Consider the following 14,283-nt stretch of genomic DNA (forward strand, 5'->3'; position numbering starts at 1 on the left):
AGCCATCCAGTTCATGGTATTTCCTTATAGCAGCCTGAACTAAGACAATTAGTTTCCTAGGGTTGTGGCAACAAATACCACAAACTTGGTGGCTTAAGAAAAAAAAAGAACACCAGAAACGTATTTTCTCACAGTCTTGGAGGCTAGATGTCATAAATCAAGGTGTGGGCAGGGTCACGCTTCCTTCAGAGGATCTAGGGATGAATTCTTACTTGCTTCGTCCAGGTTCTGGTGGTTCCAGGCATTCTTTGGTATTGCTTGGCTTGTACCTGCATCTCCTCCATCTCTGCCTTCAACTCATATGGCTTCTCCCTGTGTCTCCACATGTCTCTTCATTTCTTATAAGGACACCAATCATTGCATCAGGGCTCCTCTGATCCAGGATGACTTTCACTTGACTGTATCTGCAAAGACCCTATTTCCCAAAAAGGTCACATTCAGAGGGTCTGGGTGGACATGAACTTTGGGGGTGGAGGGTCATTATTCAACCCAGTGTAGTGGTATGAGAAGGGGTCATTACTGGCTGTCTCTGAGTGCCGGGCCCTGTTCTGGGTTCTAGGAAATAAGAATAAGGTAGACCCAAGCTGTGCAGTCTGGGAGGAAACTGCAGACAGCCAAGTCTGGTCATGAGATTGTCAAGACAGATCAAATGTCACTCACAGATTATGTGCTGGGAGTTAGGTACCTACCTGAATCTTAGGCACCTGAATCTGAGGTGCAGGTTGAATATGATGAGACAGAAGTCCACACTAGGCATAGGGGCCACTGAGATTGGTCTGTTCTCATCATGATACAGGCAGAAGAGCGAGTGAGGAGCAGGGCAGGGACCTGGGGAAAGGTGGCACTGCCCAAATGCCTGCCCATGTCTATCAGGTGGGTCCAGGGACACCCACCCACCTGGGAATCTAGGTCGGGCAAGCAGCATCTTGGTGTCAGCAGTGGGATACAGTCAGAGAGTGAATTGCCCTGGAAGAGCCAAAGGATGGCGTCATCAGCTGTCCAGGGCCAGAGTGGTGGGCTGCCCAGAGTCCTCAAGGTTGAAGTGGACTATGCTAGGGAACAGCAAAGGGAACAGCATATGCAAAGTTCCGGTAGCATGACAGAGCAGGACACATCCAGACATGGAATGAAATCATGTAACAGGAGGGCAGGAGATGCTGTTGGAGGAAAGGTGGGACTGAGGGTGAAGGTTCTTGAGGTCCATACTGAAGAGTCTGCATTTTATAGTGAGGACAGTGGGGTGTAGCTGGTGGCACTCACACAGGGAAGAGATGAGGGAGGTCATGTCTATGTGTTAGAAGATCACACCACACAGGTGAATGGCACCCGTAACCCTCCCAGCGCTGGTCAGAGTGGAGGGAGGGAGAGGGACTAGTTGTCAGGGGCCAGGTGAGCACTGGGCTACAGGGATGGACAAGCTGATCAGAGGAGGAGGAGGTGTCCTCCCAGGGAGGCTGCAGCCCCAGCGCCCTGCCTTCCCCATTCTCCTTTGCCCAGTGGATTACCAGATCCTGTGTGGAAACCAGGTTCCCGGGTTCGTCATTGACATCCACACAGGGAAGCCCCTCGGTGAGTGACCACCACCCTCCTGTCTGTAGCCCCAGGTCACTCTGTGCCCAGAGCCCTGCCCCCTCTCTTCCTCTCCCCCCACAGCTCTTTCCCTTCCACCCTCCCCTACCCCACACCCTCATTCTTCCAACTCCGCAGGCCAGGAATCCTGACCCTTTTTTAAAAAAAGCAATGAGAGTATTTTTATTAAATTGTTATTCATTTTTTAAACTTCTGTAAAAATACACATAACATTTACCATTTTAACCATTTTTATGTGTCCAGTTCAATGGCATCGATTACATTCACACTGTTGTGCAACCATCCCCACCATGCATCTCCAGAACTTTCCATCTTCGCAAACTGCAACTCTGTCCCCATGAAACACTAACTCCCATCCCCCTCCCCCAGCTCCTGGGAACCCCCATTCTACTTTCTGTCTGTAAATCTGACCTCATAGAAACAGATTCGTACAGTATTTGTCCTTTTGTGTCTGTTTTATTTCACTCGGCATAATGCCCCCAAGGTTCATCTGTGTTGCAGTGGAGCAGAACGCTCCCTTTTTCAGTTAAATGAGGTTTTGTGCAATTCAATACCTGAATGCCAAATTTCAGCTGTGCGGTGTTTCATTGATGAACCTATTTTCAGTTGTTTTCATTCCACCGTTGTATTCTCCTTATTTTCAACAATTGGAACAGAGCAGATAAGAGCAACTCCCCCTCCAGTCACCCCCTCAAATCTAAGTCTCCTTCATACTCTCCCAAGGTCATAACTCAGTCTCCCATGGATGGATACAGGCTGATTCCAGGTTCTTTTATATGAACAATAGATTTATTGATTTATAATTCATGCTTTACACCTGGAGTATTTCTTTCTAGTTCTTTTTTTTTTTTTTTTTGTGGTACGCGGGCCTCTCACTGCTGTGGCCTCTCCTGTTGCGGAGCACAGGCTCCGGACGCGCAGGCCCAGCCGCCATGGCCCACGGGCCCAGCCACTCCGCAGCACGCGGGATCCTCCCAGACCGGGGCACGAACCCGCGTCCCCTGCATCGGCAGGCGGACTCTCAACCACTGCGCCACCAGGGAAGCCCTCTTTCTAGTTCTTTCTTCATGCATTTAAACACACATAGAGATCCGCCTTTGAAAATGTATGGCATTGTTTTCTGGGGAGTTGGACATAAATTCTGTGCTTTCTTATGTCTTGTCTGCAACTTATTTTTCTCACCCAGCAAAGAGTCGTGAAGAACCAGCCAGGTTACTACACGCAGCACTGCCTCCCTCTTTGCCCTGCTTTGTAGTATTCCATACATGGACACATCCCAGGTCATAAGTCAGTCCCCCATGGATGGACACATAGGCAGATTCCAGGTTCTTTTATATAAACAGCAGCTTTATTGAGATATAATTCACTTCACCCATCAAAAGCACACAGTTCAGTGGGTTTTCGTATATTCACAGAGTTGTGCCCCATCACTTCAATTGAAGTTTGAACATTTCATCACACAAAAAGAAACCCTGTCCCCATGAGCAGTCATTCCCTGTTCTGCCTTCCCCCAACCCCTGGCAACCACTATTCCGCTTTCCATCTCTTTGGATTTGCCTGTTCTGGATGTTTCATATAAATGGAATCGTACGGTATTTGTCCTTTGGGGACTGGCTTCTCTCACTGAGCATCATGTTTTCAAGGTTCTTCCACGTTGTAGTGAGTGTCAGTGTTTCACCCCTTTTTCAGGATGAATCGTATTCCCTTGTAGGGAGGGACCACATTTTGTCATCCATTCCTCCGGTGATGTTTCCAGTTTCTCGCTAAACGTCACCACAGGTCCTCCCGTGCAGCCTCCTGCTCACACACGGGACTGCCTCGTTCCCGGAGACCCCACAAAGCAGGCTTGCTGGGTCACAGCAAATGTGCATTTTTGTTGAGAAAGAGACTCTTTCCCCCTGCCTTCCCTCCCACATCCTGATTTCTTTCCGGTGCGAGCAGATATAGTTTGGCCACTGCAGGATTTTTCAAGTGTGTGCTGGTTGGGGGACACATCTTCTCCTAGACTGCATGATCTCTTAGGTCAGGGTCCCCAGACGTTGCCGGGAGCTGAGCTGCTCCTGACGGCTGGCGCCCTCCCCAGACATCGACGAGTGTGGGGAGATCCCTGCCATCTGTGCCAGTGGCGTCTGCATCAACCAGATTGGGAGCTTCCGCTGCGAGTGCCCCACGGGCTTCAGCTACAACAGGGTGCTGCTGGTCTGCGAAGGTGCCGCCCCCCTGCCTCCCCAGCCCCGGGTGGGTTGCTGGTCCCCCCTCCCAGCCTGTGCTCTCTGGGCAAGTCTCTTAAACCCCGTGAGCCTCAGTTTCCCCCTCTGTGTATGGGGCTAACGCCTTTCCGAGGGGCTCCATCCCACATCACCCCGCTCAGTGTGGTTCTGGAGGGACCACCTGCTCTGAAGTGGGGGGGGGAGGGCTGGGTTTAGGGTTTGATTCTGCAGGGAAGCGTCTCTTTCAACCCCACCCCGCTGGCTGTACTCCCCAGATGTGGACGAGTGTGCCAGCGGGGAGAGCCCCTGCCAGCAGAATGCCAACTGCATCAACATCCCCGGCAGCTACCGCTGCAAGTGCGCCCGAGGGTACAAGCTGTCGCCAGGGGGTGCTTGTGTGGGTAAGTGGGGACCTCAGTAGGGAGGTGAGGGAGTGGGGTGTAGGACAAAGCCAGACTCTGCCTCCCGCTGTGACTTGGGTAGGGCACGGCTCTGTCCGGGCTTTGTTCCTTGGCTGTACTTTTTTTTGGGGGGGGCGGCGGGGTGGCTGTGCCGCACGGCTTGCAGGATCTTAGTTCCCTGACCAGGGATCGAACCCGTGCCCCACTGCAGTGGAAGCGTGGAGTTATAAGCTGTGGACTGCCCGGGAATTCCCTCCTTGGCTGTACTTTGGGGTGGGGGTGCTGAGAGCATCTGTTAACGGGGGTCGTGAGGGTGAAATGGGAGGTGAAGCATTTCCCCTGGGACAGCAGCTAGAATGGGTAGGCGGTCGGGCTCTCCCACTGCCACGTGTGATGGCTCGCAACACACTGTGGGGTGGGGACTCTGCGGGGCACCACACTCCCTGCCCTCCCTCAGGACGGAATGAGTGTCGGGAGATCCCAAATGTCTGTAGCCATGGCGACTGTGTGGACACAGCTGATAGCTACATGTGCCGGTGTCACCGTGGCTTCCGGGCTTCAGCAGACCAGACCCTGTGCATGGGTGAGAGCCCCCTCTGCTCCTTCCTCTTAGGCCAGGCTGCCAAGGGCGAGGGGCCATGGGTCTACACCTCCCCTGGGGTGGGGGTGGTGCTTCTGCCCATCCTGATTCACAGACTCACAGCTGTGAGCCCTGGCACCTAAGACCTTGGGTAAATGACTTATTCACCTCCCTGCACCTCAGTTTTCCCATCTATAGAATGGAAGTGATAAACAGGGATATTTCCCAGCCATCACTTCCCATCCACCTGGGCAGGGTGAAGTACAGGAGAGGGGGGCTGGGTCCAGCCAGGCCCTTACTGCCCAAGCTGCCCGATGCCCTGGGTGAGCTGGGCGGGGATCAGGGGCTTTGCTCTGGCAGACGTCGACGAGTGTGACCAGCAGCCATGCGGAAATGGGACCTGCAAGAATATCGTCGGCTCCTACAGCTGCCTCTGCTTCCCTGGCTTTGTGGCGACACACAGCGGACATTGCGTGGGTGAGCTGCCCAGGCTGGTGGGCAAGCCTCAGTGCACCCCCACTGAAAAGTGGGTCCTTGGCTTGAGGACACCCCTCTGAAATACAGGATCTCGCCCCAGGGATACCTTCAGGAAAACAACCTCAGGGGATTGAAAACTAGTTAACTGTAAAGTTCTCCAAACCCCTTCAATTGTCAAGTACCAAGGGTCCTTCACTAGAGCTTACACTCAGGTCGATAAGAAGGAGATGGACAGTACAGAGAGAAAAGTGAACAGTGAAGACAAGACGTGGGTGGTGTGATGCTGGCAGTTCAGTGCAGTGGTTGAAAGTGGATTCCAAGGTCAGGTGGTGTGAGTTCAAATCCCAGCTTTGCCATCTGCCAGCTGTGTGACCCTAGGCAAGTCGTTTACCTTTCTGTGCTTCCGTTTCCTTCTCTGTAAAAAGAAGATTAATAGTAGTACCTACCTATCTTAATATCAGGCCAAATTGACTTCTTTTTTTTTATAAATTTATTTAATTTTTTGTTTATTTATTTATGGCTGTGTTGGGTCTTCGTTGCTGCTTGTGGGCTTTTATTTTAGTTGCAGCGAGCCGGGGCTACTCTTCGTTGCGGTGTGTGGGCTTCTCATTGCGGTGGCTTCTCTTGTCGCGGAGCATAGGCTCTAGGCGCGTGGGCTTCAGTAGTTGTGGCATGCAGGGTCAGCAGTTGTGGCTCGCGGGCTCTAAAGCGCAGGCTCATTAGTTGTGGCCTACGGGCTTAGTTGCTCCGTGGCATGTGGGATCTTCCCGGACCAGGGCTCGAACCTGTGTCCCCTGCATTGGCAGGTGGATTCTCAACCACTGCACCACCAGGGAAGCCCCCAGATTGACTTCTGAACAAGGAATATTACCAGAAATAGAGTTAATATATATTGATTAAAGGGTCATTTCTCTGAGAAGACATAACAATCATAAATGCATATGCAGCTAGCAATAGAGCTTCAAAACACGTGAAGTAAACATTGATAGAACTGAAAAAGAAACAGACAAATTCATAATTACAGTTAGAGGCTTTAACACTCCTTCCTCAATAATAGAGGGAATGAGTAGAAGATCGGTAAGAATATAGAACACCTGAACAATCATGTGAACCACCTAGACCTGAGTGATATTTATAGAACATCCCAGAACATACATTCTTCTCAGGTGCACATGGACCTTCACCAGGAAAGACCATATTCTGGGCTATAAGGTAAACAACAAAATTTTAAAAATTGAGGTTACACAAGATAGGTCCTTGGAATGTAAGTGAATTAAACTAGAAATCAGTCACAGAAAGATATCCAGAAAATCCCCAAATGTTTGGAAGTTAAATAATACACTCCCAAAGAATCCATAGAAAAAGGAACAAATCATAAAGAAAATTAGAAAACATTTTGAATTAAATGAAAACGAAAACACAACAAAATTGGTGGGATGCAGCTAAGGTAGTATGTACAGGTAAATTCATACCCTTAAGATGCTCATATTAGAGAATATTGGTGTCTGCTTTATAGGATAGTTGGAGGGTTAATATACAGCTGGTATATAAGTGATCAGTAAATTGAAGTCATTGCCATCAACTCAACTCTGTGAACAGAAGAGCAAGGGAGGCTCAGAGCCCTAGGCTATGTGGGTGACCCCAGTGGCCCATCTTCCATCTGCAGACATGGATGAATGCACCACCATCGTGGGGCAGGTGTGCCGATTTGGCCAGTGCCTCAACACAGCAGGCTCCTTCCACTGCCTCTGCCAGGATGGCTTTGAGCTCACAAGTGATGGGAAGAACTGCATAGGTGAGTCTCACCATGGTGCTGGAAGCCATCTCAGCCTGCCCCTACTCTAAGTTTACCTTCAGTTGGTACTTGCAAGTGAGCATGGTTCCATTTCATAAGCATGTATTTATTTTAAGGTATAAAACCAGCACATCACACCCATGTTTTCACAGGGTTTATGATTTAGGGTGAGGCTGTCTTGAAGCTCTAAGTTTTATGAAGTATGGTATAATAGAGGTGTTGAATGGATGCCATGAAAACCATGAAAGGGGTGTGTGAGTGGCTTGAGATTAGGAACTTTGCTTCCCCTTCCCCTGGCTCCACCTATAACCCCCATCAAGACCGAGAATATTCTTCTCCAGATGTCCCTGTTTTCCTGAGTATCAGCCCTTCCTCTGGATCCAGAAAGGCTTGTCTGGGGGCCTTGGCCATCATGCAGTGACCATAGGTGCCGGTCCTAGCCCCAGGCAAGCCCCTGCCACCAGCTGTTGCTGGGACCCCTCCTCCTCCTCTCCCCAGACGCCAACGAGTGTCTCAGCCTCGCGGGAACCTGCCTGCCAGGCACTTGCCAGAACCTTGAGGGCTCCTTCCGCTGCATCTGTCCCCCCGGCTTCCAGGTTCAGAGTGACCACTGTGTCGGTGAGTGTCTGGCCTCACCTCCCAGCTCTGGAGCCAGGGAGGTACCTCCGGGCCTCTGTTCTTCCCCCATCTGTAAAATGGGAATGCCAGCTGGGGTGGTGGTGAGTGAAGAGATGCAGTTAGCACAGCACCCCATACAGCTCCATATACTGTTACTGTTATTAGGATGCTCTCTTGGCTCAGGGCGCTCTCTCTCTGGGGCCCCCAGGCTTCCTCGTGAATCCTATAAAATGGGCATGGGTGTGGGTCTCACTGCACCAGACATGGAACTTCTCACTTGATGAGTGGTGGTCAAGGACCAGTCTGGCCTGAACACCTCTGGTCCACTCATCCACTTGGACTAGGCTTGTACAGTCTGGGCTAATGTGGGCCAGCCTGGGCTTAGCAGATGGGCTAGCCTAGTACAACGCAAGCTAACTTCTTCCACTGTAGGCTAATTTTATCTAGTCTTACTTAGTTAGCTCTGTATAAATTTACTCTCTAAAGATGAACTTTTCCAGACCATGACCCCTACCCTGGAGACACCTTCTAGGAAAGACCCCCACACACACTGCCCACCTGGTGCTCCCCCTAATCCTGAGCCCTGGGGACCCCACCCTGCGTCAGTCCCTGGACCCTCCCTGCCTGGGCCCCCCACTCCATCTGCCCCTCCCAGCAGCCGAGGCCGCCCACCCCAGTGGAGGGCCTGCTGCACCCCACCCACCTCATGTCCCTGCCCCTCCAGACATCAACGAATGCTTGGAAGAGCCCAACCTCTGCCTCTTTGGCACCTGTACCAACAGCCCTGGGAGCTTCCAGTGCCTCTGTTCGCCTGGCTTTGTCCTGTCTGACAACGGGCACCGTTGCTTTGGTGAGTCTGGGGCCAGGGAGCACACAGGGTTAGGGAAGAGGTGGGAGGTGGGGTGAGGAAGAGCTGGGTCACCCAGAAAGGGGGCTGCAGTTTCTTGTATATATCTCCAGGAGCCTGGTCCAGTGTGGGCTAGCCTCACCCAGGCTGAGCTGGCCTCTTCTCTCCCAGGTTAGGGCAGCAAGGCAGAGGGCAGGGCAACTCAACAAGTATTTGTTGTTATGGGGGCCAGTGGTGAACCAAACCCCAACCTATCTGTAAGGACATCTCAGGCCGGTGGTGTTCCAGGGCTAAGGACTGGGAGTCAGTAACGAGGATTTGGAGTCTGAAATCTGGGTCCCTTGGCTCTCTGGAATGAGTCACTTTGCCTCTCCAGGAAAGGAGTTCTGATCCAAGAATAACATGGCTAGGTTTGACCATTCTCCCAGCCTGAGATGACCCCCACAGATGTGAATGTGGGGTGTTGCTGGAAGGGATTCTCAGATTTTCAGCAAAAACCCCAGGACTGACCCTCATTGGCCCAGTGTGGGTCACATGTCCGTCCCTGAACCAATCACCATGGAGTGATTCTGGAGCATTCTGATTGGTCGCTGGTAGGGTCAGGACCACCCTATTCATGAGGACTGGGGTGGCTAGCCCTCCTAGCTTTTCTCTGGGGAATCACCCCACAGACACACGGCAGAGTTTCTGCTTCACCCATTTCGAGGCTGGAAAGTGCTCGGTACCCAAAGCTTTCAACACCACCAAGACCCGGTGCTGTTGCAGCCAGAGGCCCGGCGAGGGCTGGAATGACCCCTGCGAGCTGTGTCCTCAGGAGGGCAGTGGTGAGCGCCCGCCCCCGTCCAGTCTCCCCTGACCCTGCCTGCCTGCCCCCATCTGCTCTCCTTCAGCCTTCCCTACACACAGGGGCATCCTGGGGGCTGCACGTGGCCCCAGGCCCTCACCTCCCTTCCCCTCTCGGTGTCCAGCCGCCTTTCAGGAGCTGTGCCCCTTTGGCCACGGGGCAGTCCCAGGCCCAGATGATTCTCGGGAAGGTGAGCCCCTCGCCCACGTGCTAAGAGCCCCCCTGGGCCACCGCAGTCTCCTCTTTTCCCGCCCAGCCCTGTCTGGGCTCTACCCTGGTTCCCAAGTCTCAGCCTCCCTCCTCGTCCCATGGGTAGCCCTGGACCCCACCCCCCTGGAGGGAAGGAAGAGACCCTGAGTGTGGCCAGGGCATGACAGATGCCGTGCCTGCAACCTCCGCTACCTGCAGACGTGAACGAGTGTGCGGAGAACCCTGGCGTCTGTGCTAACGGCCTTTGTGTCAACACTGATGGCTCTTTCCGCTGCGAGTGTCCTTTTGGCTACAGCCTGGACTTCACAGGTGTCAGCTGCGTGGGTGAGTGACCAGCACGCCCAAGCCTGCTTCCCAGGGAAGGAAGGAGCCAGGGAGGGCAGACACCACCCAAGGCAGCACCCTGCTGCTCAGCCACTGTCACTCTCCCCCACCCACTCGTGCTGCTTGCTGTTTATTCACTCATTCATTTATTCATTTACTTATTCATTCACGCATTCGCACACTTTTCATTCATTTACTTGCTCTTCACTCATTCATTCACTCACTCATTTACTCATTCACTTATTCATTTATTCATTGAACACATACTGCATGCCTGCCCTGCGTCCAGTCTATTACGCATTTTTTTTTTTTTTTTTTTTTGCGGTACGCGGGCCTCTCACTGTTGTGGCCTCTCCCGTTGCGGAGCACAGGCTCCGGACGCGCAGGCCCAGCAGCCATGGCTCACAGGCCCAGCCGCTCCGCGGCATGTGGGATCCTCCCAGACCGGGGCACGAACCCGCGTCCCCTGCATCGGCAGGCAGACTCTCAACCACTGCGCCACCAGGGAAGCCCCCGTCCAGCCTAAAGGTGCAGCAGATCTGGCCCTATCCACTCTGTAGGAAGTCAGCAGGAGGCAGACAGGATCATGTCAAGGGTGGGAGCCCTCTGCAGGCTCTGACCACCCCCTTACCCCCACCCCAGACACAGACGAGTGCTCTGTCGGACACCCCTGCGGGGAAGGCACCTGCACCAATATCATTGGAGGCTTCGAATGTGCCTGTGCTGATGGCTTTGAGCCTGGTCCCATGATGACCTGTGAGGGTACGACCCTGCCTGCCCAGACCTGGGCTGTGTGATAGGGGTGAGGGGGGCTGGCCTGAGAGAGGGACAGGGGGTCCTGCAGGCAGACCCCACCCAGCCGGCACCTCCACTGACCTCCCCAGACATTGACGAGTGCTCCCTGAATCCCCTGCTCTGCGCCTTCCGCTGCCACAACACTGAGGGTTCCTATGTGTGTACCTGCCCGTCTGGCTATGCCCTGAGAGAGGATGGGGCCATGTGCCGAGGTAGGACCCGTATGGGCAGGCGGGCTATGGGTAGGGCCCTGGGGCTCCCCGTGCCTTGGTCCCGAGAGAAAATGGAGACATAAGACCTCTGCCTCCAAGGGTGGGAATGAGCGATAAGTGATAAAGTGAGGGGAGAGCTGAGGCGAGTGAGGGTGCAATGGGTGCTCTTTTGTGAGCAGTGGTTCTGCTTTTATAGTTATGAAAGGGGGTGCTCGCATCTCCTTGGCTCCCCAATCTAACAGAACAGTGAGTGTGGCTTTCGAGGCGTCTCCAGTTGCGGCTGGACATGCTCTGAGTGGGCTAGCACAGTGGGGACAGCAATTGTGCCCCTGACCCAGGGACATGTGGCAATGTCTGGAGACATTTTTTATTGTCACAGTTGGGTGGGTGGGTGGGTGCTACAGGCATCGAGTGGCCAGGGGTGCTATTCAATATCCTACGGTGTGCAGAAGAGGCTCCCACCACAAAGAATTTTCTAGTCCCAAATGTCCAGTGTCGAGGGTAGAAACCCTGGCCTGTGACTTGGTCCCTCAAGGGCTATTTCAGAGTCAGTGTTCCAGGGACCACAGTGCAGGCCAGACAGATTCACAGACCCTGATGTAAGCAAGGAATGGGGGTGGTGGGGGCAGTTGTGACCGCCCCCCTTGGCTTCCCAGGAGGTCTGGGACGGTGTGGGGAGGAACGGGCGCCTGGCAGTGCTTCAAGGACCTCACTCTGGCCCACCGAGGCCACTGGGGGGTGGGGTCCAGGTCCTCACATCCCGGAGCTGGTCCATGGTGTGTCTGGTCTTCACCGCCATTGGTCTGGGGTTGCCCGCAGATGTGGACGAGTGTGCAGACGGCAAGCAGGACTGCTACACCCGGGGCATGATGTGCAAGAACCTCATCGGCACCTTCACCTGCATCTGCCCCCCGGGCATGCGGCCCCAGCTGGGCTCTGGGGAGGGCTGCACAGGTACAGGAGGGCTTCAGGCATGCAGGGTCTCCCTGCCCCCGACGGATGGGAGAGTTCAAAGCCAGAGGGTGTGGGTGGGCAGACTTTGACCCTGGAGGTGGAGGCCAGCTCGAGGGACTCTGGCCTCCCCCCCGGCCTGCCGCATCCCTCCCGCCTCAGATGACGATGAATGCCATGCCCAGCCCAGCCTCTGTGCCAATGGCCGCTGCGTCAACACCGCAGGCAGCTTCCGCTGTGATTGTGACGAGGGCTTCCAGCCCAGCCCTGACTTCACTGAGTGCCACGGTGAGTGTGGCCAGACCCAGGTACGGGGGACATAGCCACCCAGCATGTGGCACCGCCACCTGGGAGCTCCCCAAGGCGGGGACGGGGCCAGGGCCACCGAGGGGGTCACTGAGCCAATCCAGACACACGTGTCCACCGCACGCCCCCAGCTTCCCTTTGTCCCTTCAGTCAAACCCCCTGGAAGATTAGAGCATCTCCCCCCTGCCCTGTCCATCATCACACCCAGGAACCGGCCCTCCTCAGGTTCACCACTTCCTAAGGGCTAAACCTGGAGGGTGACCCAGTGGTACCGTCTGTCCCGGAGACTTCTCTGTCCCTGTCCCCACAGTCCTTGCCACTCTTCTCCCTTTTTACTCTCCCCCGACCCCGAGCACAGTCTCCACCCCGCAGCTTCAGATCAAGCGTGTGTATCCAGCTGTCTCCTAGACACCCCCATCCCCCATGCACCCCAGGTTCAGCTCAGCATCTTTGCTCCCCAAGCCTCGTCTCAGCGATGCCCTACCTCCCACCCAGACCCCCAAGCCAGCCTCCTGGAGTAACCCAACGGCCTCCTCCCCACTTCCCTGGATGTTACCCCTCGCTCTGTCCCTACTGTCTCTCCTGGACGCCACCACCTTTTGCCTCCACGTTGTCCCTTGTTCTCTCTGCGGCCAGAGGGATGCTGCCCTCTGACCTCAGGAAGCCATCCTCTGCAGCCCAGGGGTACCTCTCTGGTTTGGGGTCTGCAGCTTCCGCCACAGCCCAGCCCCAGCCCCGAGAGGGCATTTAACAGCACTGAGCAGTCACAGCTTGCAAGATGCCACCCCGTGCACGGGCACAGATGCGCCGGAGATGCTGGGACCCCACGTGTAGACTCTCAACACCGCTGGACGCCACGGGGAAGGGGCACCCAGACAGCTCGTTCCTCCCACCCACCATCCCCACCCGTTCTTTCCAGACACCCGGCAAGGGCCCTGCTTCTCCGAGGTGCTGCAGGCCACGTGCCAGGCTCAGTCCAGTGGCGGCGAGGCGGTCACCAGGGCCGAGTGCTGTTGCGGGGGTGGCCGCGGCTGGGGCCCCCACTGCGAGCTCTGTCCCCTGCCCAGCACTGCCGCCCACAAGGAGCTGTGCCCCCACGGCTCGGGCTACACCGCCGACGGCCGAGGTGGGTGGCGATCTGTTCATGATTGTGTGTCTGTGCTCCAGCCAGTGTTAGAGTACGTGAGCCAGTGTGTGCATCTCTGTGCTGGCAGGTGTGTGGACCAGCGTGAACCAGAGCCTGTTGGTCGCTCTGCGTGTGTGCGTGAACTTGGGTGGGATAGGGGAGCAGGTGTGTGAGCCAGCGTGTGTGCGTGTGTCCTTTGTTCTGTGTGTGCAGGCTCATTAGTGAGCGCATGACTGGTGTGCAATGCTTGTGCGTCCATCTCTGCTTCCATGTATGTGGACGGGGTGCCCTGAGAAGGTGTCGCTGATGAGGCTGTGGTGTGGGTGTGTCCCCACCACGGGGATTCTCAGCATCCAGCGGAAGTTTCATTCGCCTCAGGGTGGGGTCCACAGGGGCCAGGCCGCCAGCTCTGGGGTGCCGGGAGGGGAAGCAGAGGCTGGCCTTGCCTCCCGGGAGAGGGCTGGTGGGCCCAAGGGAGGCGGCATGCCCTGGTGACCCAGGGGGGACGGCCCCAGCCGAGCCCTGCTTGTCCTCAGACGTGGATGAGTGCCGCGTGCTCGCTCACCTGTGCCCCCATGGCGAGTGCATCAATAACCTTGGCTCCTTCCGCTGCCACTGCCGGTCTGGGTACGCGCCTGACACCACTGCCACAGCCTGCGTGGGTGAGCCCCCTGCCCCACCCCGTGAGCCTCTCCGTGCAGCGCCTGGCACACACCCCCGTGAGAAAACCGAGACCAGAGGCAAAGCATCCTTGTTTCTTCCCTCCACCCCCAGCCCATGTGGACCACTTTCCTCCTGTTGTCTGGTGCATCCTAAGTTTTTCAGTCACGTTGTGCAGCAGGTGTTCATCTAAGTCAGGGTCGGCAAATTCCTGCCCAAGGGCTGAGTCCAGCCCTCCGCTTATTTTTGTTAATAAAGTTTTATTGGCACACGGCCACACCTATTTGTTTCCTTACCCTCTGTGGCTGTTTTCCTGCTACAGAGGCAGGGTTGAGTG

The 14,283-nt window shown here is 55.1% G+C and overlaps 1 protein-coding gene across 1 annotated transcript in view; it reads left to right on the top strand.

Annotated features, from left to right (window-relative positions):
* Positions 1-14,283, top strand: part of FBN3 (fibrillin 3) — a 59,493-nt gene that overhangs the window by 33,986 nt on the left and 11,224 nt on the right. The window contains exons 40-56 of the mRNA XM_027086021.1: positions 1,498-1,569; positions 3,674-3,799; positions 4,076-4,201; positions 4,659-4,784; positions 5,142-5,258; positions 6,925-7,053; positions 7,552-7,671; positions 8,396-8,521; positions 9,190-9,342; positions 9,487-9,552; positions 9,771-9,896; positions 10,539-10,658; positions 10,781-10,903; positions 11,723-11,857; positions 12,017-12,142; positions 13,080-13,286; positions 13,823-13,948. Coding sequence (XP_026941822.1) covers positions 1,498-1,569; positions 3,674-3,799; positions 4,076-4,201; positions 4,659-4,784; positions 5,142-5,258; positions 6,925-7,053; positions 7,552-7,671; positions 8,396-8,521; positions 9,190-9,342; positions 9,487-9,552; positions 9,771-9,896; positions 10,539-10,658; positions 10,781-10,903; positions 11,723-11,857; positions 12,017-12,142; positions 13,080-13,286; positions 13,823-13,948 — 2,124 coding nt within the window. The remainder of the gene's footprint in view (positions 1-1,497; positions 1,570-3,673; positions 3,800-4,075; positions 4,202-4,658; positions 4,785-5,141; positions 5,259-6,924; positions 7,054-7,551; positions 7,672-8,395; positions 8,522-9,189; positions 9,343-9,486; positions 9,553-9,770; positions 9,897-10,538; positions 10,659-10,780; positions 10,904-11,722; positions 11,858-12,016; positions 12,143-13,079; positions 13,287-13,822; positions 13,949-14,283) is intronic.

This window comes from Aethalodelphis obliquidens, unplaced genomic scaffold, assembly GCF_003676395.1.
Source record: "Aethalodelphis obliquidens isolate GAN/ISIS:26980383/991018 unplaced genomic scaffold, ASM367639v1 scaffold53, whole genome shotgun sequence".
Lineage (NCBI taxonomy): Eukaryota > Metazoa > Chordata > Mammalia > Artiodactyla > Delphinidae > Aethalodelphis > Aethalodelphis obliquidens.